Consider the following 23,293-nt stretch of genomic DNA (forward strand, 5'->3'; position numbering starts at 1 on the left):
AAGCACTCCCCACCATCTCCCCATCACCACAGCCATGGCCACAGTCCAGGCCAGTGCTCCCTGAGTACACCTACAGTCGTCCCCTATGCTTCTTGCTTCTACTGCTGCCCCTTTAATCTATCCCCCACCGAGGAACCAAAACAATCTTTATGAAAAAACAAGATGGCCAAGTCCATGCAGAAACCCTGCAAGGCTTCTCAGGGCACAGAGAATATCATCTGTGAGGCCCTGGCCCCCTTGTCCCACGTCACCCTCCCTCAGCACGCCCTTCTTTCTGTTCTTGAGTTTCTTATGCCAACATGACTTCCCTGTATCAGGTCTTTGCCCTCATTGTTCCCTCTGCTTGCCCAGCTCCTTCAGCTGCCCTGTCACGCTTCAGCCATTCGTCACCTCAGTAGAGAGGCCTTTTCTTTCTTTTTTTTTTTTTTTTTAAGATTTTATTTATTTATCAGAGAGAGAGAGAGGGAGAGAGCGAGCACAGGCAGACAGAAAGGCAGGCAGAGGCAGAGGGAGAAGTAGGCTCCCCGCCGAGCATGGAGCCCGATGTGGGACTCGATCCCAGGACGCTGGGATCATGACCTGAGCTGAAGGCAGCTGCCCAACCAACTGAGCCACCCAGGCGTCCCGAGAGGCCTTTTCTGATCAGCGTATCTGAAGCATTGTCTGCCCCGTCACCCGCAAGCCTCATAGCTCACAGCCAGAAAAATCTTAATAGGTATGCTCTCCTTTTCTTTATGACGTATTTTACACAAGATGATCTAATATATTTATGTTTAATATGTTATAATATCCTTAACTATATATTTCTATATATATTTATTCAGGCCCTGGCTCAAATGTCACCTCGTCGGTAGACTTCTCCCAAACACCCTAGCCCACATATCAACTCCCTCACACATCCTGTGGCGGTACTCTGCTTTTTACAGGTTCTCAGCACTTCTCACTGACAAGCATATATATTTTACTTGTTTTGTCTCCCGGGCTGCCTTCGTCACCACAATGACAATGCCATACATTTTGCTGGTGGCTGCATCTGCAGCGCCTAGAACTGCATATGGGGGCTTCCTCTAAGTAATTTTTGATGAAGTGACTTTGTTTTTTATTAACATATAATATATTATTTGTTTCAGGGGTACAGGTCTGTGAATCATCAGGCTTACACATTTCACAGCACTCACCATAGCACATACCCTCCCCAGTGTCCATCACCCAGCCACCGCATCCCTCCCCCCAACCCCCATCAACCCTCAGTTTGTTCCCTGAGATTAAGAGTCTCTTCTGGTTTGTCTCCCTCTCAGTTTTGATAAAGTAACATTTAAAATACCTCCTGCTGGCTGATAAAATCCACAAGGGCAGAGACCTCTAGAGGGCTCATTATGATAATCCCAGGGTCTAAATGAGCACGTGGTATATGGTGGCTTTACAGCCAACTGCAGCAACCACAGGGTGCGGAAAAGCTTCGCAGAATGAGGAGCTGGACGATGGGAAAGTCAGGGAAGAAAGGAGATGAGGGAATGGAGACAGGGAGAGGGAAGCTGCTAATATAACTCCGTTTTATATTTTCAAGACTTTCCTAGGCAAACTTGCAGCCTCTAGTTGCAAAACTGCGGTTCTTATAGCTCAGAGGAGCCTGTGGTGAAAACCTGGCAGAATGGGGCATGCCGGTGACGGGAGGTCAAGGACAAAAGTGTTCTTCTTTTTTTCTTTTCAAATCCAGGGAGAAGCTAGATGGAGGGAGAGCAGGAAAATGTTACCAGATTCACCGGGACGCACTGGCGATAACTAACTGTCGTACTTAAAACGGTATTTCTTGCTTGAGCGTACACATATGCATGCAAAATGGACTCTGTTTATAAGTTAGAAGGACAAAGAGAAATACAAATGGTCGGCAGTGAAAAAATCCAATTACACAGAACACAAGAACATCAAAAGCATCTTCTACGTAGGAATGATTTCAAATACCTGTGCCTTTCCATATCTTGCCCGTGGACTCTGAGGGTATTTGCGCACTAGTTCTTGGAATGCACTCAATGCTTCTTCAATTTTTCCCTGTTAGGAAGAAGCAGTTACATAAATGCAGTAAGTTCAGATGCATAATGTTATTCAGTATGGTTTTTTAATATTCACCAAATAATGTTGTCAAAACATCCTAGACTCCACTCTGATTCTAAAGACAGTTTTATCTAAGATTTTAAAAAAAATTAAGTTCGGGGGGCACCTGGGTGGCTCAGTGGGTTAGGCCTCTGCTTTCGGCTCAGGTCATGGTCTCAGGGTCGGTCCTGTGATCAAGCCCCGCATCAGGCTCTCTGCTCCTTGGGGAGCCTGCTTCCCCCTCTCTCTCTGCCTGCCTCTCTGCCTACTTGTGATCTCTGTCTGTCAAGTGAATAGGTGAAATCTTTAAAAAAAAAAAAAATTAAGTTCGGAAAACGGAGAAGTAAAAATGAAAACAATTTTTTTTTTTTTTTTAATAACAGAAACCTGACCAAGGATGTGTTCTAAGTCTCTGTTAAAAAAACTGCATTTTCCCCCTATATGCACAGTTCCTACATGCATTATATTTTAACTTTCTTTTTCATTGAAGTACAGTTGACACACAATGTTACATTAGTTTCAGATGTACAACACAGTGATTAGACAACTCTATAGCTTATGCTATCCTCATCATAAGTGTAGCTACCATGGGTCACCATACAATGCTATTACAGTATTACTATCTTCTTGAAGAAAATAGTAGTTTAAGTTGGGGAAAAAATACTGCTGGTGGATGGAATGTCTTGGGGTCTGCCATGAGAAGTCTACAGCACCTGTTGGAGGTGGGGAGGATAAACTTGCCTGAGTCATAAGGCCACTGGCTCGTGGTATCTGTTAGCCACTAAACACTACTAGCATTGATTTGGCTTGCCTGGCCGACCGGGGAAACTCATGACTCTGTGTTATGTAACCCCTCCCAAAGCTTATGTGGACCCTTAAGAAGATGGTCCAAGCACCTCCACTAGGTCCCTAACCACCATGACATGAAAAGAAACAGAGGATGTGGAACAGGTCAACTTGGTGAGCGTCTTGGTGGGGGTGAGGATGCCTCTCCACATGGCACTCCCTCCATGGCCATTCCACAGGGTGAAACAATGTCTCCTGGTTTCCAATGGATGGCCGCAGGTCAAGGACACTGGGAACCACGGGATAGAGCCAGATTTTCTGAGATGAACTTTCACGGACACTTCGGCTCCTTCTAAACTGGTAAATCCATTCATTACTCATACAAATGGAAGCTCGCCGTGGTTTCTATGTTTTGAAGTTCACCAAGCTGAGTTTCCACATGACAAAAGTTCACCTCACCAGGGTGGCTCGGGAAAGCAGGACTGCTCGGCTGTCCCTTACACCCACTTCTGGAAGACTTGACTCAATAGTGAAAGGTCAGGCAACATCCCTATTAAAGTTACTTAGAATCATTTCTTTAGGTAGATAGCAACCAAGGAGGAGGTTTTCTTTTCCTCTCACTTGCCCGTAAGTGGTGCTGAAGGGCTGGTAGAAACATATGCATAGTGTCATGGCTATAAGCGCAGGCTCCAGAGCCAGACTGACAGGTTGGAGGCTGGTCTCCGCTGCTTGAGAGGTGTATGACTTAAGGAGAGTTACTGATGCCTCTGCCTCGGGTGTCTCATCTGTAAAATGGGGATGAGGGTACTTAACTACCTTGAGGGGCTGCTGTTACACTTATAACTGGTAGACATCGCATGGAGCATATGTGGTGTGGGGAATGTGTGTGCAGCACAAAATAATGGGGCTCCTCTCACAGGAGCCTTTTACCTGATCAACAGGCAGGTTAACAAATAAATCAAGCCAGGAACACATGCTCTACAGGACATGTACTGTCAGAAATGATTGTACTGCTCTTTAAAATATACTGTCCTCTCATGATATTAATTTCTTTAAAGATTTTATTTTGTAAGAGCAAGCAGTTACAGGCCCGTGGCAAACTGAGACAAAGCATAGATTTTTCATCTACTCATTATGTCCCCAACACACACAGCCTCCCCCATGATTACCATCCTGCACAACAGTGGCACATTTGTTACAAATGACAAAGGTACACGGACACGTCAAAATTACCCCAAGACCACAGTTCACCTTAGGGTCCGTTCACTCTTGCTGTGGGATATTCTGTGGGTTCGGACAACTGCATACTGACAGTATCTACCATTACAGCATCATGCAGACTGGTTTCACTGCCCTAAAAATCCCATGTTTTTACCTCTTCACCCCCCCACCCCCACCCACTTTTAAGGGATGAAGAACTCAATGTGAAATATCTTTTTCTGTGTGACTTTCTTCTAACTGCCTTTTTTCTTCTTCCTAGAAGAAAAAAAGGGGATCACTGATTCCAAGCAGTTTCAAAATGACAGCAGGTGAATTCTTGGGTTTCAAAGTCTGTGGCTTGAGGCTCTGCCCTCTGGGTCCTTGGCTCTGGCTACCGAGTTCTTGTCTCTGGCCACAGAGTCCTTGTCTCTCACCTCTGCCCTTAGAATTATCTTTTCTTTTTATTGAAAGCGTGATTTGTTTTATCCATCTGTTTCCTGCCTGTAGGATTTTGGGAACCCAGCATTTCTTGCCGTTTTTCCTGTGTCTCTCAGGTGGCAATGCTTCTCCTGGTATAATATTCTCAAAAGCCTTGTGGGTCTCTTTTGTCTGTGGTGGGGATTCACACCATTTGACAAGAGGCACCTGCAAAGACTCTCCCAGGATAATCCCATCTCTGTTCCTGGCTTCTGCTGGACAGCTGAGTAGATCCAAGCGTCACAACACACCCACTCTCTTCAGGAAAAGGATGTCCAGCACGCCCTTGGCCTTCTCTCCGGAGTACACTTTCCTAACAATGAACTTCCTGATTCTTCTGCAACTGGATAGACCAAGAAATCTCCCCAAATTATCATGTTCTGGTTCTTTTTTCCTTTAAGAGTTCCTTCCTTAATGATCACTTTCCTCTCCTATTTTACTGGAAGCAGGCTGCATCCTGGACACATGGCTTGGAAATCTCCTCAGTGAAGCATCCAAGTTCCCTGCTTCCAAGTTTTGCTTTGCCCAGGCCCGTAAGATATAATTCATTTAAGTTTCCTGCCACTCTGTAACAAGGACTGCCTTTTCCCCAGTTACAATGACCTGTTCCTCATTTCCTCCTGAGATCTCGCCAAAAGTGCCTATCAACATTCTGCTGGTAAGGATACGTATCTTCTCGAAGATTATCGATAAAGCTTTCTCTATGGTGCTCCTCAGTTCCTCTGAGCCCTCTCCAGAAGCAGCTTTCACATCCATATTTCTACCAACAGTCTGCTTAAAACAATGCAGGCTTTTGCTCTCATGCGTCTCGAAATTCTTCCGGCCTTTCCACCTTACCCAATTCCAAAGCCATGTCCTTATTTCTAAGTATTGGCTATAGCAGCAGCCCACTGCCCGGCACGAAAATCTGGATTAGTTTTCTCTGGCTGCTGTCACAAATCACCAGAAATTTGATGGTTCAAACAACAGAAATTCATTCCGGACAACATTAGTCCAAAATCGGTTTCACCGGGCTGAAACTGCGATGTTGGCAGAGCCACGCTTCTTCCAGAGGCTCTAGGGGGGTCTGTTCCTTGCCTCCTGACAGCATTACTTGACGGTGCATGCATTACTCCAATCTCTACTTTGGTCTTCACATTGCCTTCTCCCCTCTGTGATGCCTTCTCCTATTTTGTCTCCAATTTCCCTCTCTCTTAAAAAGAAACATGTGATTGCGTTTAGGGCCTAAGTGGATGAACTAGAATAATCTCCCCATTTCAAGATCTGTAAGTTATCCTATCTGCAAAGACCCTTTCTCTAAATACAGTAAAGCTTACAGGTTCCAGGGATTAGGACTTGGGATATTTTGGGGGGGGGGGGCATTTTTAGCTTACCACATGCCTTCTGTAACTTAAATTGCAAATGTTGAGGCTATTTTTGTGAAAATCATGCTAAATGCACCATTACGATCTAAAACACAGGAATAACAACATTTGTAACAAATCTGCTAAAGCATTTTGTTCCTTCTGGATAAAAAGCTGGTCATCAAAAATATAAAAATAATGGAATATTGTGACTTGACCATGGCATCCCTCCAATCCCCTTCGGACAGAAGCCGTGTTGCCCTGCTAAGGGACTGTCAGCCCTGCTCTTACCCCAGCAGGCTGGCAAAGTAAATGTGCGTGCTTCTGGTGTGGAGGAACTTCCGCTCCCTAGAATCTTACTAGAGAATATAGCTCCTAGGGCTATGATGCGGTTCTTATTGAAAAACTTAAAGGCAAGATTCAATGCTTGTGAAGAATTGTCTAAAAATCCTCTTTCGACAGAGCTTATATTTTATCCAAAAACCAAGACAGTTCATTGGAGAGACAGGTACTTGGGCCCCACTGTTCTGGCATGAGGCCAATGAGCTGTGCCCAAGGACATTAAAACACACCCCCACAGCTGTATTGCAGAATCCACTGGTGCGATGTGAGGCTGGGAGCTGGCCATCCGTCAGCATACCCTTCATGAAGATCTACAGCAGAACATTTCTCTCTAGACCTGGTGGAGGGCAGCTCCTCTGATAAACGCCATTCATCTTAGAGTGTGACGCTACTCCCTTGGCGTCCTGCCTACGGCGTATCCATTCATCCCAAGCTCCTTTCAGAGCCTGTGATGCAAACTTTCATGTGTTCGAAAGCCTCGCTCTGACTTTATTACATGTTCCCTTCTCCCTCTCTTTTTCTCACTTAAAATGAAGTAATAATAAGTGGGACACCTGGGTGGCTTAGTGGTTAAAGCCTCTGCCTTGGGCTCAGGTCATGATCCCGTGTCTTGGCATAGAGCCCCCGCATCGGGCTCTCTGCTCAGCAGGGAACCTGCTTCCCTTCCTCTTTCTCTGCCTGCCTCTCTGCCTACATGTGATCTGTCAAATAAATAAATAAATAATGTTTAAAATGAAATAATAATAAGTGAATATTTAAGTAGATCCTTTTTTCTACAGGTAAGGAAGAGTGTTAAGCAATACATATGACTTCTGAAAAACACATGATTGAATTAGGTTCTGATCTGTACATTTTTGATGGAAAAATAAAGTGACCCCATACTTTCATGCAACATAGTCCTTAAAGCTAGGCATGAACTAAAACTGGACCCTCTCTGTCTGGGGCATACCTCAGCATGGACCTCAGCTTTTCCAAGGTGACCGGTTGCATCATTTGAAAATATCAGCCATAAAAATAACCTTAAAAAAGCTTCCTTAATGCTGATAATCCAGTCAATAATAAATATGGCTCCTTGCTATTTCAGAAGCAAGAATTGAAGCTACTTCCTCCGCCCTTATTGACTCTGTTAGAGACTCGGGTGCCCCTGGAGGAATGCCTCATCATTTCTCCAGATAAGCAAGAACCAGAGAATACCCCATGGACTGTTCCAGCATTTTTAAATCCCACTGACTTATCCTCCCCTTGGCAACTGAGCCCTTCTTTACCATTCATTAAAATTACATAACAGTCCTTCTCCAAAGCTGTTCACTTGTCCTTTATCCCTAAAGTCACCTGTGAAATAGGCATCCCACACTCTCATATACGGCATTTAGTAAAGAGGAAGTGGAGGATGCCAAACGAGGGGATAGAAAAAGAAGACTCCTACTTCACTTCCATTAAGAAATGCAAATTTCCCACAAATAGTAGGTGGCTTCATTTTGTAAAGTTAAACAAGACAGATTCAGAAATCCTTCCCATGATTAAATTTAGGAACAGTGAACAACTTTGCTACAAAAGTCTTTGGAGTTACCCCATTTTTATTGGCTGCTGAAGAGGGTAAGCCAGTCTTGGCCTGGGAACCTTGTCTAACACTAGTTACAGAGGTCTCCGTGCTTCCTGGTATGTTTCCAATAAATACTTGGGAAGCATATTCTTGTCCCAACTCAGTTCCTAACCTGTGTCCTTTTATTGTTGCTTATTTACTTACAATACCCCGTCCCTTCTTTGCAGCCAAGGTCTACTGGATGAAAAAGCATATTACAGGAAAACTAATGATCATGATGCCAAGTCTAATTCCAGTACAGAGTAGAGAAAGAGAAATTTCCATGACAAACGAGCAGACGATTCAGTGAAGGTGTTATTAAATGTATTATTATAAATGTTGGACCTGATAATTAGACGATGAATATGACTGAGTCAGAGAACAAGAACTTCAATCTAGTGTCAAGTTATTTTTTTTAACTGCAATATCTAGAAACACACGCATGTCATATTTCAAATTAACTGAGAACAACACAAACCATATAATAGTCAGCCTGAAAACTGCAGGTGCATGAGGTTAATACCTAGTGAGAAGAATGCTAAACCCAATGTCATTTCACCTATCAGTAACTACCCTAAGCGTCCTGGACTAATTTTTTTCTTTTTGCATTGAGGTGCTAGACAGTTAAAAATGTTCACCTATGTGGCATTTGACACAGTCGATGCTTTAAGAAAAAAAAAAAAAAAAACTCATCTGATTTTCACAAAAACCAAGCAGGAAGATCACTTTCTATTCTAATTTTTTAAATGAGAAAACTGAGGCTCAGAATGGCCAAGTATTTTGTCCAAAGCCATACAACCTGATGGAGGGGAGGTGGTAGGCTGACCCCATGTCCACCAGCCTAACCCTTAGTTCTACTTCTGTTTGGCCATACAGGGACAAATTTTCCCTTTCACTTGATTCATTTCACTGGAATGCTGATGTGCTTGGGAAAAAAAAAAATCCAGTCCACTCAAAGACTGCTTCTCTTATTATTTTGTAACAATTCAACGGTAATGCCTGAATTTATTGAACAACTGACCCATTGCACATTTCTGTGCCAAATGAAAACATCAACATACCCTTTTACGAAGTTTTTCTGCAGCATCAAGTTCAGCTTTAATAGTCTTATCAAATTTATTTAATAGTTTAGGCTTCTTTTTCTTAACTGAAAGAAAAAAGAGGTTTTAATTTTGTATTTCTTTGTCTAGAAATAGTTCTTAAGAATAGTGATGTACGAGTAATGAGAAAACTCTCCGTGCAGGAGCAAACACACTCCCGGCTCACCTCTTTCCACCCCCCCATCCCCGGGAGGACACAGGCAGCAGTTGCCAAGCGAGATAACACAGACCTTACTTATATGCCCAGGGGTGCTCTGAGGAGCCTGGGTGGGTACTGGTATCCTGAAACTCACAGGGATACTGGCCTAGTTTCTGGGAGGAAAATGGTAGGTGTGATTTATAAACTTAGGATCGACTTCTTGGCTAAGTGCGCAAGACTGCGGAGAAGAACAGAATTTCACAGTCTAGCACGGATGGTCCTCCTGTTGCATCATGGGCTTACCACTCCAGCTATATTCCATCCTTCACCAAACATGACCATCCCGTGTTCCTCAAATAAGCTCTGTACCGTTTCTGACCCTACTTTCTCTAAGTAAAATGGCCTATTCCTTTGTTGGTTGTAAATATGTTCACCCTTCAACAACTAACTCAAAACCCTTCTGCCTTCCTCACTGCATTCCCCCTCTGGACTGAAGTCCCCATTACTCTGCGTATTTCTTTCATGGGCCTTCTCTCATGGGACATGCATTATAATCATTTGTGCAACTTAGTCCTTTTCCAAAACCTAAGCTCCTACAGAGGGGCACCATGTTGTAGGCACAAGCTGAATTGGTTCATGCTCACTGAGCATGAAGTCACATCCAGTGGTGGGTGGGGAGGTCCTGCTGGGGCCCACTTGGCAGTGCCCGTGGGGTAGATGGGTGCCGTGTGCTCCCTGGAAGCCTACAGCTAACCATCCTGCTTGAGGGCTCAGGAGAATGACAAGAGGAGGGCATGGAAGGGTAAGTGGGATGTTCTAGATAGAGGAGGGGACAGGTGGTGGGACAGGGGATGGAGTGGGGGAGACAGAGAATGAACAATGAGAAGAGATGTTCTTCATCAATGTTCTGACCCTGAACCCATCCATCCATTGCTTCTGCTGTCTCCTGTCACACAGGAGGAGGGGCTCTCCTTCCTAAGGTCCCACCCCTACACACACATACACACACACACACACCCCTGTCCTCTGTCTTCTGTACCTCCTGAGTGTCTCCTCATTCCCTGGCTCTATTCTGGGCATCTATTTTCATTTAATAATGCCGAGGTCTTTGCTGTCCTAAAGTAAGACAAACCTCAGCCTACCCTCCTCTACCTGCCATTCTCTCTTAGCCTCCTCTCATTCCTGGCTCCCTCTCAACTCATGGTGCTCTGGCTTCCTCACCCAATACAGGGCAGAAGCAAGTCTTCTGGAAGAGACGGGTGCTGAGTGGTTAAGAGTCAAATGACAGGTCTGAGTCCCAGCTCTGTGACTTCTAAGCTTTGTGACCTCAGCCAGGCTGCTACTAAACTTTTCTGACTCCTGCTTCCCTCATCTGTAAAAATTGAGAGTTAAGTCAATATTGCACATGAGTGGAGAGCACAGTGCTCCCTATGTTACGTGCTCCCTCCTGCCATCTCTGCAGGCCCATTTGTTCCTTTTCCTTCCTATCCTACCTGACTCCTCTGCAGCACCCGGCACAGCTGACTCCTCCCTTCTTCCCGAACTGAATGCTCTCCTTGACTTCTGTGTTGCCCACTTTCCTAGTTTTCCTCCTTATTCTGTAGCCTCTTCATTTCCTCCCTGGGTCCTCTGTGGCTCCTGCCCTCTGCGGCTCCCTAGGGTCAGTCTTCAGCCCTGTACAGGGCTTTCACAGTTTAATTTCCAAATGGGGCTACAAATTAACAGGTTAATGTTCTTTTGAATTACAAAAATCGTAAATCTGTGGGCCTATAATTTATGACACGGATGCCTCACACTCAAGATAGGAAATCGAATGCACTACTGCTCACCACTCTTATCATTCTCATCTCTGTCCTTTTCCAGAGGATGACATCAGAGCCATCTGGTTGTCCAAATCACAAAACTAGTTAGAGACGGCAAACAGAACAGGGCAAAGAAGGAGCATGTGGATTTGTCCAAATGGACTGAATAGAATCACGATTTTTTTTTTTTTTTTTTTTTTTTTTTTTTAGCATTGCTCTGTGCCAGTCCACATGCTGGGTGCTTTTTTTTTTTTTTTTTTTTTTAAATTTTTAATTTTTAAATTTCTTTTCAGTGTACCCCCGTGCCGGGTACTTTACCTATACCTCCTTTTATTGTCTCAACCTCCCAGACATAGTGAATTTAACTTCATAGGTATGCCACTGGGGTACCAAAAGGGTCAGTTCCTTAATACCTCCCCTCTCCCATCCACACAGGAAGAGACACACTTAGTTCCCACTCAAATGGTTTCCAAAGGGAGGGACATTCCCCCAAAACTCTTGGCCTCTTGCCTCTCCCCATAGGGGTGTTGGTGTGACTTATCTGCTCACTGGGTTGGGGGAGATGACAAGCTTGTTTGGTTCTGTCCCACCCTCTCTCTTCCTCCCGGTAGCACATGTAGTATGTTGAGCTGATGGCAGTCTTACAGGGAGGCCCCCACGTGGGGGAACTGGGGCTGTTCCATGCTGCCTAGAGTGGGCAATTATGTCTAATTCTGGGGTTCATTATTAATCAACCCATTATTCCTGCTCATCTATGCTCCATTCTCCAATTCCACTATCATCAGCAGGAAAGCGGACACTCGGATCACCTTTCCTTTATTTCACTCCTCGTGCATTTTTGAAAATGGTCATGCTCTTTTATTTGTTTATTCCACCTTTTTCTTCCCCTCTCTCTGAGCTCTCAGGACCCCTATTGTTAAAGAAATATAAATGGCTAAAGCAGAGACTGACAAAACAGTGAATAATGGGGTGTTTTCAGCTGCATGTCATTATACGTTAGCATATATGCTGAGGATATGGAAAACAAATTGATGTTTGATTGAGATGTGACTGCATGGTGGTAAGTTAGTGTCTTGTCATCTCAGCACTGACTTATGTCTCTCAATTGCTCATTTCAGTTTTGCAGAAGTCTCTGTCAGCAGAACACCAGCGGGATCAAGAAAGCCTGGCGTGCACCTGACTACAGGACGTTACTGGTTTTCCCAAATCTGTCACCTGTTTTATAAAGTTAACATGAGATTTATCTATAAGAAGAAAAATAAATTATTGGCAGTTCAACATAGTTAGCAGTAAAATAATAGGCTTGTTAAACAGTTGTACATTTTAAGTATCTTGATGTCAAAATATTTCAATAGTGTCACAAAAAAGACAAAATATTAAAAATCTTCTGTATCTCTTTTCACAGATCTTCAAGTTAGTGGTTCCCACTTCTCTTCTCTTTGAAATTCAAGTTTGGTCCCTATCATGACTATTTTTATTTTTAAATGTATAAAAAGCCCAAAGCAATTTTCCCAATTCTAAAAAACACAGAGCTCTTCCTTCTTATTATGGAGAGGCACATGGCCAAGCCACAGAGACAATGAGTTCTCATGGTTAGTGATGGGACCAGGCTCCCAGGTGGTCTGGGCCTCAGTTTTCTCATCTACAAATGAGTGGTATGGGCTGACTGTGTTAAGACCTCTTTGAACTTGGAAATCCCATGCTTTTAATTTTCAGTTGATGGAAATCATGTTAATAATCTTTCAAAGCAGACCTAGAAGGCACTGGAATGAACTGTTATTTTGTTGAACATGGTTTTAAAAACAATGGTTTAGAAGGAAGCTGTGCATGCTATATTAAACTTTGTATAAAAATAATCACTGTCATTGCAAGTATTTTAATTTTTTCCAAAACCATGAAAGTGCGTTTCAGTTGCATTTCAAATTCTCCATTCCCTTGCCATACCATGGTTGAAACATTAAGAGGAAATAAGTAGAAAAAAGAAAGACAATAAAAGAATAACTAACAGTATGAGGAAAGCTCTAGCAATATATACTTAGATTATATAAAAATGAATACTGGTTCCCTTCCATTTCCACTTGGTCCATCAATGAAGATGTTTTTATATTATGGTACATGGGTAGAATTTGACCACCAAGAAAAACAGACACAGGATCTCTGCATTACTCTGTGTTCTAAACCCACTGCATTAAAAAGAGTGATGAAAATGGAAATGTCTGCCATATGTTAGATAGAAAGCAACAATTTCCTAACCAGTCTCCCTGCTTCCAGTCTGTCCCCATGGTCTACTCTGTTCTGAGGATCTTCCTGTTCATGTCTTCCACTCTTTAAATACACCCATGGATCCCTGAACATACAAAATGAAAATGAAATTCCTTAGAAAGCCATGCCAGCAGTCCTGATCCTGTTTGCTCTCCAAGAGAAATGAAATACGTCCACACAAAGACTTGGATATGCACACTCATTGCTGCACTGTTCACAGCAACCAAAAGGTACTTCACTGACTCATTCATTCTTTCAACGATTTGCTAAAATGCAACTGTGTTCCAAGGGCTGTGCTGGGAATTCAACAGACTTTCCTCAAGGAGGCTGCAGTCTTACTGAGAAGAAAGATATAAATGGATAACTAACCTTGAGAGGAATGAATTTCAGAATGGACCAGGAGTGGTGCTAATCCATTTGGAAGGCAGAAGGGAAAGCTTCCTGGGGAAACTTAAGAAATCAAGCATACCCAGCGGTGGCGGCATTATTCTGGGCAGAAGAAAGAGTAGCTATTCTGTAATTCAGTCACAACTGGGGAATTGTACTTTCATCATTAGTTACTTCTCCTGTAAGTGAAAGGCCAAACATCTCCTTCTGCTTGGATGCTAGTGTTTGGTACCATATATGTGAATGCTCTTATTGAGGGAATCAGGGCTTTCCAGAATTTTAGAAAGCTGAGGTGGAGATATTGCTCAAAGACTCTGGGCTCTGACGTGTCTCTCCCTAGATCTGAGGATGTGGCATTAGATGCTGAGTGATGCTGAGCCTCCTTCAAGAGCCAGCAGAGGCCCAAAGTCCATGTTTAGGAAGTCTAAGTTTTGTGGAGAGAGGAGGTACTCCCCAACTGTAAAAGGTCAGTGGCATAGCAAGATTTGGACTTTTGAAAATATGCAAAACACAATGTGTACAACCGTAGCTCCCCACTCCAACCCAGATGAGGGATTCCTGATGCCAAGGGGTGCCACGCTGAAGGTCATGGCACCTGCGCCTGCCCCAGGCTACCATTTTTTTTAAAATACAATTTTCTGTGCTAACTAAGGGTCTTAAATTAACTGCACTCTGAGAGAAAGAGAGAATGAGAATTTCTCCCATTAAGTCAAAACCACCAAAATGGTTGCTTTATTTCAGGGAGATAATGTTCATCTCAAGCTATTTCACAGTTGTGTTACCTTCAACCACGTCTACAGTCTTTCACAAACCAGCCCCTAGTCTCTGTTTTCCTCTCTTGTTCTGTACCTGTAAAGCACTTTACGTTGCCTTTACATGGTCTCTCAAATACAGCATGAACTTTGGCACCTCTGTGAATCTTCTCATGGTGTTTTCTTTGGAAAATACTTCCCTCTATTTATACCACAGGATACTCTTCATTTCAACTTTTAAGACCTACTTTTAATGCCATTTCCTCTATTTAGTCATCTAAGACTTAATCATGAAAAAAAAATACCCTCCTCTTCTGCCTCCATATAGCATTTTGTTTCTAGAAATAATAAACTTTTCAGGCTGTGTTCAAGTTGGTTGTATAATTAGCTTAAGCATGCTCACCCTCTCTCTCTTCCTACCAACCCTCCCCAACCCCTGCTTGGTTGTTAGTTTGTGCGAGAAAAGAACTGTGCCTTCCTTGTAACTTATTTCCAGCATTTAGTACATGGCCGGGCCTACAGAGAAAGTCCTCAACAAATACTTAATAAAACATGTAAGGATGAATGAATCAAGACATTATGAAAAGGAATGGGACAATGTCAATTTTAACTTGGGCCTATCAGCTATTTTTTAAAAAGCAGCAAATTATAAGCAACATGAAAATGAACTGAGAGCAGCTTGCTTTATAAAAAAGAAGCTCTAATCCAAAAAGTATCAGTGGACAACAGTGGGGGGGATAGAGGAAAAGGATGAGAAAAAGAAACAAGGTGTATGTAAGTCAATCCTCATTGAAAATATCATAGAGAACACTGATACTTAATTCCTATGTTTCATTCCATTAAATTTTTCAGTATATTCAGCAATTTAGAACACAAATGGCAGAATACTAGACACAACTACAGGGGCCAATGGCAGGCTGCTGGAAGATGTGTCACTTTAACATTAAGATTATTTTGAGTTAAAAGCCATCAAAGCCCAGCAGATACAGGAAAAGCTCTTTACCGCCCCAACAGCTGCCTAAAAGAATTTAGATAGAGGACCTGCTCCAGGATGAGAGCTCTCACCACAGATAACTACATTATGATATGAACTAGGTAGACGGACAGGGAGGAACCTAGCAAGGTCTGTTTGATCAAAGTTCCCTATGTCCCATAGTTACTGAGTGTTCCTGCAAACATTCATTTACCAAACATTTACTCTTTTTAATTTCCCCATGAATCGCATTCCTTCCTTTGGAAGTCCCAGATCCTACTCCCCTTTCTTCTTTGTTCAAAATGACCTACTGACTGTCTGGAATTTCCATCTCTGTATGGGTTCCCTGTTGGTATACAATTAAGTTTGATTTTCTCCTGTTAATCTGCATCATATCAAATTTGAGTCTTAGTCCAGCAAGAAGGATCTTGAAGGGCAGAGGAAATTCTTTCTCCCCAACATAACTAACCAGTAAGTTCTTAGACTGCAAAGTTCAGCTAATTTAGTAGAACCTAAGTTCACAAAGCATCTTGCTTTTATGTTTTGAGTCACTGCTTAATGCCTTATCAAATTCTTTGCTGATAATAATAGCTGACATTTACTGTGCACTTCATTTGCTAGACATGAGTGACTCACCTAGGCTGTGCAAACTGTAAACAGGAGGAACCAAGACTGGAACTTGGCATTATCCTGACTGCAGTGTCTATGCTTTTGCCATTTTGCTATCTATCTATCTATCTAGCACCTGGCCCAAACTAGGGTGTTTCCAAGGGTTCTGAGAGTGATGACAAAATAGAATTGAGCATTGGTATTGCTGTTGCCAGAGACAAAGAATTCCTGTTCCCTTCAAGGTCCTTCTAGCTGGACTAAGAATGAAATTAACATGAGACACACTAGCAGGAGAAAATCAAATTTAAGTGTACAAGGAATCCAAACAGATACAGAAATTCCAAAGATAGTTGGGCAAAATGAGCTATATATTTCATCCTGAACTAAGAAAAAGGGAGTACGAGTCTAAGACTTCACAGGAAGGAATACAATTCATAGGGGAATAAGAAGAGCAAATATTTGGTCATTAGATGTTTCCCCTGCCATATGTTTGGGTCACTCAGATAAAATTTATCTCTAGTAATAACTCTTATTCCAAGAAAGACCCCCCAATTTAGATTCTTCAATGTGGTTAAGAGAGGGGCAGAAGTGTGTCTTGAGCCTATAGGTTCTAGATTATCTTCAGTGCAAAATAATCTTTACACCAAAGTAGCCCATCTTGGGGCAGCTTGCTCTTGGCCCATACATTGTGTAAAGGAATAAGTTGAACTTTGTACTGTAGTCTCAAAGGATAAAGGTAGTTAAATAACCACAGTAATTTTCCTTTCGTATCTCAAAGATCCAGGGTTTACACGTTATGCAGACACAAGGCTTAGTAGGATGATCACAGTGTAGAGTCTAGAGAGGCCTCAATTTTGCCCTTCTTAGGTGACTTGCTTAATTTTGCTTCCATGAAATTGGGAAAATATCTGACCCTCACCTACCAACCATAAAGGAGCATAAAACATCAATATAAATGTTAATCATTACTTTCCTCTATAACACCTTATTTTTTTAAAGAGCTTATTTATTTATTTGACAGAGAGAGATCACAAGTAGGCAGAGAGGCAGGTGGCGGGGGGGGGCAGGCTCCTTGCTGAGCAGAGAGCACTATGTGATGCAAGATCTTGATCCCAGGACCCTAAGATCATGACCTGAGCAGAAGGCAGAGGCTTAACCCATTGAGCCACCCAGGGACACCATCTATAACACCTTATTTTCATGTATCTTAAAATTCTGTTAATTAAATGGGAGATGTGTATGATATATCTTTGTAGGGGCATAAAGCAGACCATCCCAAGACTGGCCACTTTGGCATGAAGAAGATTTTGAGTTAAAAGCAATCAAAACCCAGCAGATTCAGGAAAAGGTCTCTACCCCTCTATCAACTGCCTAAATTTACATTAGAAAGGAAATCTTGCACCAGGTAGAGAGCTATTAAGAGATCTCTTTTTATCTGAGAAAGTTATTTGCATAACAGGACAGCCTTTGTTTTCCAAACTTCCCCTCTCACCTTCCAGCTAATGGTTCTACCTCCTCATTGTAAGCTCAGACCACCCCCCCACCCCCACCGCAGGGGTCTAAGCTCCTTAGATCAGGATGTCATATAAGCCTCCTGTTGCCTGACAGTTCTTGGAGTTTCACGGCTCTGGATGCCCTGCTTATACAAAACTAAATGTGATTTTCTCCTGTTTATCGGTCTTATGCCAATTTCCTTCTTAGTCTAGCTGGAAGAACCTTGAATAGAGGAAAATTCATTCATCCCCAACACCTTATTAGCAAATGGTTTGAGGAATTTTATTTATTTATTTATTTAGTTAGTTAGTTTTAAGATACCAGATTTGCTCTGTAGTCAACCATCTCCCTGACAGAGATTTTGGGTGACTAATAACTTTGCCACACTATACCTGTAGCCAGTTTGTAGTTTCTGAGTCAACAAAGGACTAAGGACCTATGGGGCCACACTATCCTTGCTTTCCTTGCTCCCTAGACCCTGCTACGTGTCTCCAAGTAGAATGACATAAAATATGAAAGACTGCTTTTTGTTACAAGTATCCAAAGATGGGATATGATAGGAAATCATCTAAACAGCAAAATAATTTTAAGGGAAGGAAGAGTAAGACCAAAATAAGACATTGAAGAAAAATGTGCTATCTGAAATGCAGCCTGAAGCTAAAATAATCACGTAATGCTCTATTGCAATATTATTCATGTTAATTAACAGTTACCCTAAGACAGACCTCATTACATATTTTAATCTTTCTGTATTAGAATTGGAAGTTAATTCTGCTTTTCTTTTTAAAACCAATGCTGAATTTAAATATAAGAAAAAAATAAATTTGTCTGGCATTGAGGTAAATCTATAAATTAAGGAAAATGGTTAAAAAAAAGAAGAAGGAACCAACAGAGCAAAACATTCAAGACTTGAAGAATCCAGTGCTAAGATTTTTGATGGAATTCTTTCTGCTGGGTATAGAGAGAGCAAGCCCGTATCTGCACATTTACCAGTGTTCCTTCATGGCTTGGGCAGGGGAAGAGGATGGGAGCACTCAGTTGGTTCTCTTTCATCTTTCATTTAAAAGTGTGAATTGTGCAAGGTATTTTAGGGGAACAAATTTTACCACTCCAAGATATGCCTCTTTGGCATATTGATTATTTTAAGCTGGTTATTTTTAAGAAACTGGAGACACAAAAAGAAGCTCTGAAAACTGAGAAGTAGTTACTTTTTTGTAAGAGACACTTACATTTATAAGGGCATTATCTTTTTTTTTTTTTTTTTTGAGAGAGAGAAAGAGAATGCATGCATGAGCAGGGGTAGGGGCGGAGGGAGAAGGGCAGAATCTTAAGCAGGCTCCATACTTAGCATAGAACAAGAACGACATCCATTTTTAAGGGTATCTCCCTCTCTGTCTTTAAGGGTGTCTTTCCCTCCCAGGAAGGAGGGATCACTCAATGTGCAGAAACTCTTATCAATGGAGGACGTCTGGACTTAAGTCTGCATAACAACCTTATACTTGTTTATTGTGTTTCTCCTGCTAAGCTCCCATGACTGGCTCCCCAGCCCCACCATTTTTCACCTTTAACTGAATGGTATTTAAGGTGATGACTTCAGTCATTTTGGGAAGCTACTCAGTTTTCCTGGGTCTCTCCTGTGTATACAGAAGGCACACATGTTACTAAACTTCTGTTTTTTGCTGTTAATTTATCTTAAGCCAATTTACTTATTAGACCAGACAAAGAACCTAAAAGGGAAGAAGGGAAAACTTTTCTGCCCCTACAGTATTCTATTGCTTTGCTTCACAGTGGGGTGTGAAAGAAATCTCCTATCATATCAAGACAGAGTCATGTTATTTGCTACAGAGAAACCCAATCAGCAGACAGCCATGGAAGTGCTTCTGGCAGGAGTCTTTGTATTACCGCTTCAAGTAAGGAAAATTACTGCATTTGATCCAAAAGAACCCCCTCCGAGACTGCCTCCTCTAATATCATCTACCTTGTAGGTCTATAGTACTGGAGAAGAGGTAAATCTGGGCAACTCTAGGCAGACTGTCTTACCTGCCAGTCCTTCACTGCACATGGGAGGGAAGGAGAGCGGCGCACCCTTCCTTTGCCTCCTACAGCTAAGGAACAAGGGGCTCTTGTTCTCCTCAGAAGTAATATCAACTATATAGCAGCAGGAGTTCAATATTCAAAGCATACACCGAACAGTTAACATAAATATTTTTCAGCTGAGAGACACTAAGTAATACAACACAGTAAACATTATATAAAGGCCAATTGTTTTCATCTGCCCCCTCTATTGAAATAATGTGGGATTCCACTGGGAGCATTCAGTGGAGGCAGCAACTATTCCAGTTTATTAAATGGAGTCCGCTGTCTCCCCATAGAGTTATTTTAATAAATTATACATCACTACCTTTCTAGACTAATAATCCTTTAACAGATGTGACCCCATATGTTAAATTAGAAATTTCAGAGACGCTAAGTGATGTGTTTTCTATACATAAAAGAAACCCTTTCAGTGCCAAGGCAGTCCACAGCCTTACCAACAGCTGCTTCAGACACTATGAATTTCATCTCTATGTGCACTGTTCCATTAGAGGACAGCCACTAACTCCCCCCCCGCCAATTTTATTTTAGATACAGTTATAACAATCTTGCTCTTCTAGTCCTTGAACCGTTAACTCACTTTAAGTAACACAGTAGAGAGAATGAAGGCTGCTTGAGTCAGAGGTATACTCAGCAGTAAAAAGTAAAAGCTGACAAACCGGAGTCAGAAAGACAGAAAAACCAACAGAAATTAGCTTATTTCAGTATTGGCCAGACTGTGTAGAGATGCTATGCACTTCAACAGCCCCAAAAGGCATCACTGCACAGTAACTGATATTCATTAAAATGGGTTTCATAGTCTCCAATTACCAAGGAAAGTTAAATTATGTGCAGTATACGATTTTAGATGGTAGAGTTGCTTAAAAAGTATTTTAGAGATCTACCAAATTCGTAAATTTTGTTTACATAGTTCTTAAAGGTATTTGAGCCTTTAAAAAATAATTTTTCTAGGGATGCCTGGGTGACTCAGTCATTAAGCATCTGCATCCAGCTCAGGTCATGATCCCAGGGTCCTGGGATGGAGCCCTACATCAGGCTCCCTGTTCGGCAGGAAGCCTGCTTCTCCCTCTGCCACTCCCTTTGCCTGTGTACCTGCTCTGGCTGTCTCTCTCTCTGTCAAATAAATAAATACAATCTTAAAAAAATATATATTTCTATGGGGGCACCGGGGTGGCTCAGTTGGTTGAGCGTCTGAGCCTTGATTTTGACTCAGGTCATGATCTCAGGGTTGTAAGACAGAGCATGGAGCCTGCTTAAGATTCTCTCTCTCTGGTGTGCCTGGATGGGTCAGTCAGTTAAGTGTCTGCCTTCCACCTGGGTCATGATCCCGGGGTCTTGGGATGGAGCCCCATGTCAGACTCCCTGCTCAGTGTGGAGTCTGTGTATCCCTCTCTCTCTACACTTCCCCCTTGCTTGTTCTCTCTCCTCCCTCTCTCTTTCTCTCAAATAAATAAATAAAAATTTAAAAAAAAGATTCTCTCTCCCTCTGCCCCTCCCCCAACATGTGTGCATGCTCACTCTCTCTCTCTCTCTTTATAAAAAATAAAAAATAAATGTTTCTTTGAAATACTGATTTTCCAGTAATGTTAAATAAAGCAAGCAATGGCTTGCTGCTGTTAAATAAATAAAAATTAAAAAATAAATAAAAAAAATAAATTCCAGTAATGTTAAATAAAGCAAGCCTGGCTGTACATCAGTACTACTGGGGGAACTTGAAACAAACAGACATTCCCAAGCACCATAGAGTAAGTATCTTAGGGGTGGGGATGTTGCAAAGGGGAGGAGATAAACATCTATATTAAAAAAAAAAATAGTTACAGGTAACTCTGCTCTGTATAACACTGCAGATATATCTAAATATTAGTACACCTATATGAATGAATAATTTAGGTATTTGGAAGCTTAGTTTCTAATGCTACTTTATTTTTTTTGCTTATCAGATGTCAACATATATTTGCTTGTTGTTTTGTCAGCATTAATATTGGCTGATTATGATCTGTATACCTTTTAAGACACAAGTTACATTTGATTCATATGTTTTTAGATATTATGTGAGAATCACCACCCAAGTGGAAATCTTTAAGTATAATCCAATCACTATAATAAATTCCTAGAGTGCTTTGATAATTTCTCTGTATATGAAGAAAATGAAAATCTGATATTATAGAATTTATTAATCTTGGTTTGTAGGAGTGGTGGTAAACATAAGATGACCACGAATTTTCAACAAGCAATCCAACTGTAAATATCTGGATCTCCAGGAAATGAAAAATAGTTGAGTTTATCGAAGAATAGCAAATAGAGTGGCAGATTAACTACTTTTAATATTTTAACGAATAGAAAAATACATGTTTAACTGATAGAATTTTCATTACAGACAAATGTGAATATAGATCAGAAACAGAAACATAAACCTATAACTCAATATATTTAAAAATAAAGCCACTGCCTTTCTGAAATAGATGCAGTAGAAATAACAATGAGAAAGGGGATCTTGTCTTCAAATATTAAGGTTGAGTGCATATATTCAAAACAAAACCAAATTTCTAAAAATTTCCATATCATATATGAAATAGTGGTTTTTGAGTTACTTTATATTGGAAAATGAAGGGTAGTGATTCCTGAGAGAGGGGAATCAAATTTTTCAAAACCAATGATAAAAAGAGAATTCTAAATGTAGACAGGAGAGAACAGACATGCTACATATAGGGAATAAAATAAGGATGAGAGCAAACTTATTAGAAAAAATGGAAGGGAAAAGGGAATGGAGCAATTTTTTTTTGACATACAGTTGACCCTTTAACATGAGTTTGAACTGGGTGGATCCACTTATACATGAATTTTTTTAGATACTGTAAATGTATTTTCTTTTCTGAAGTTAACTTTATTGTAAAAATACAGTATATAATAATATGATGTACAGGGGCGACTGGGTGGCTCAGTGGGTTAAAGCCTCTGCCTTCAGCTCAGGTCATGATCCCAGGGTCCTGGAATCCAGCCCCACATCGGGTTCTCTGCTCAGTACGAAGCCTGCTTCCTCCCCTCTCTCTGCCTGCCTCTCTGCCTACATGTGATCTCTGTCTGTCAAATAAATAAATAAAATCTTAAAAAAATAACATAATGTACAAAATCTGTGTTACTGACCACTTATGTTATCAGTAAGGCTTCTGAGCAGAGTGTTAGTAGTTAAGTTTTTGGGGAGTCAAAAGTTATAGTGGATTTTTGACTGTGCAGAGAGCTCAGTGCCTCTAACCCCTGCATTGTTCAAGGGTCAACTGTACTAACAACAACAACAAAAAAGCTAACTGAGAATTCTATACCCAGCAAAAATATCTCTCAAAACAAGGATGAAATACAGGCTCTTCAAAAATGCAAAAACTGAAAGAATTCATCACGAACTGGCCTGCACTATTAACATATGTTAAAAGACATCCTTCAAACAGAAGGAAATTGATAATAGATGGGAATATAGAATGTACACATAAAAAAGAAAGAATTGGAAATGATAACTACATGAGTTACTATACATTTACTTTCTAATTATTTAAATTTCTTTAAAAGCTGGGACAACCAACTCTAGTTGGTTAAGCGTCTGCCTTTGGCTTAGGTCACTATCTCAGTGTCCTGGGATCAAGCCCTGCATTGGGCTCCCTGTTAAATGGGGAGGCTGCTTCTCCCTCTCCCTCTGCCTACTACTTCACTAGCTTCTGCTCTCTTTCTCTGTCAAATAAATAAATAAAATCCTTATTTAAAAAAAATTGTTTTATTTATTTATACTTCAAGGTTTTTTCCTTTATTTTTTTGGAGACAGAGAGAAAGAATGTGAGCGGGGAAGGGGCAGAAAGAGAGGGAGAGAGAGA

General features: G+C 41.5%; 1 protein-coding gene across 1 annotated transcript in view; it reads right to left on the bottom strand.

Annotated features, from left to right (window-relative positions):
- ASPH (aspartate beta-hydroxylase) overlaps positions 1–23,293 on the bottom strand; it is a 215,430-nt gene that overhangs the window by 65,261 nt on the left and 126,876 nt on the right. Inside the window, exons 14-15 of the mRNA XM_032316775.1 lie at positions 8,883–8,968; positions 1,963–2,049 (exon numbers count right to left, since the gene is read on the bottom strand). Coding sequence (XP_032172666.1) covers positions 1,963–2,049; positions 8,883–8,968 — 173 coding nt within the window. The remainder of the gene's footprint in view (positions 1–1,962; positions 2,050–8,882; positions 8,969–23,293) is intronic.

Source organism: Mustela erminea, chromosome 16 (genome assembly GCF_009829155.1).
Source record: "Mustela erminea isolate mMusErm1 chromosome 16, mMusErm1.Pri, whole genome shotgun sequence".
Lineage (NCBI taxonomy): Eukaryota > Metazoa > Chordata > Mammalia > Carnivora > Mustelidae > Mustela > Mustela erminea.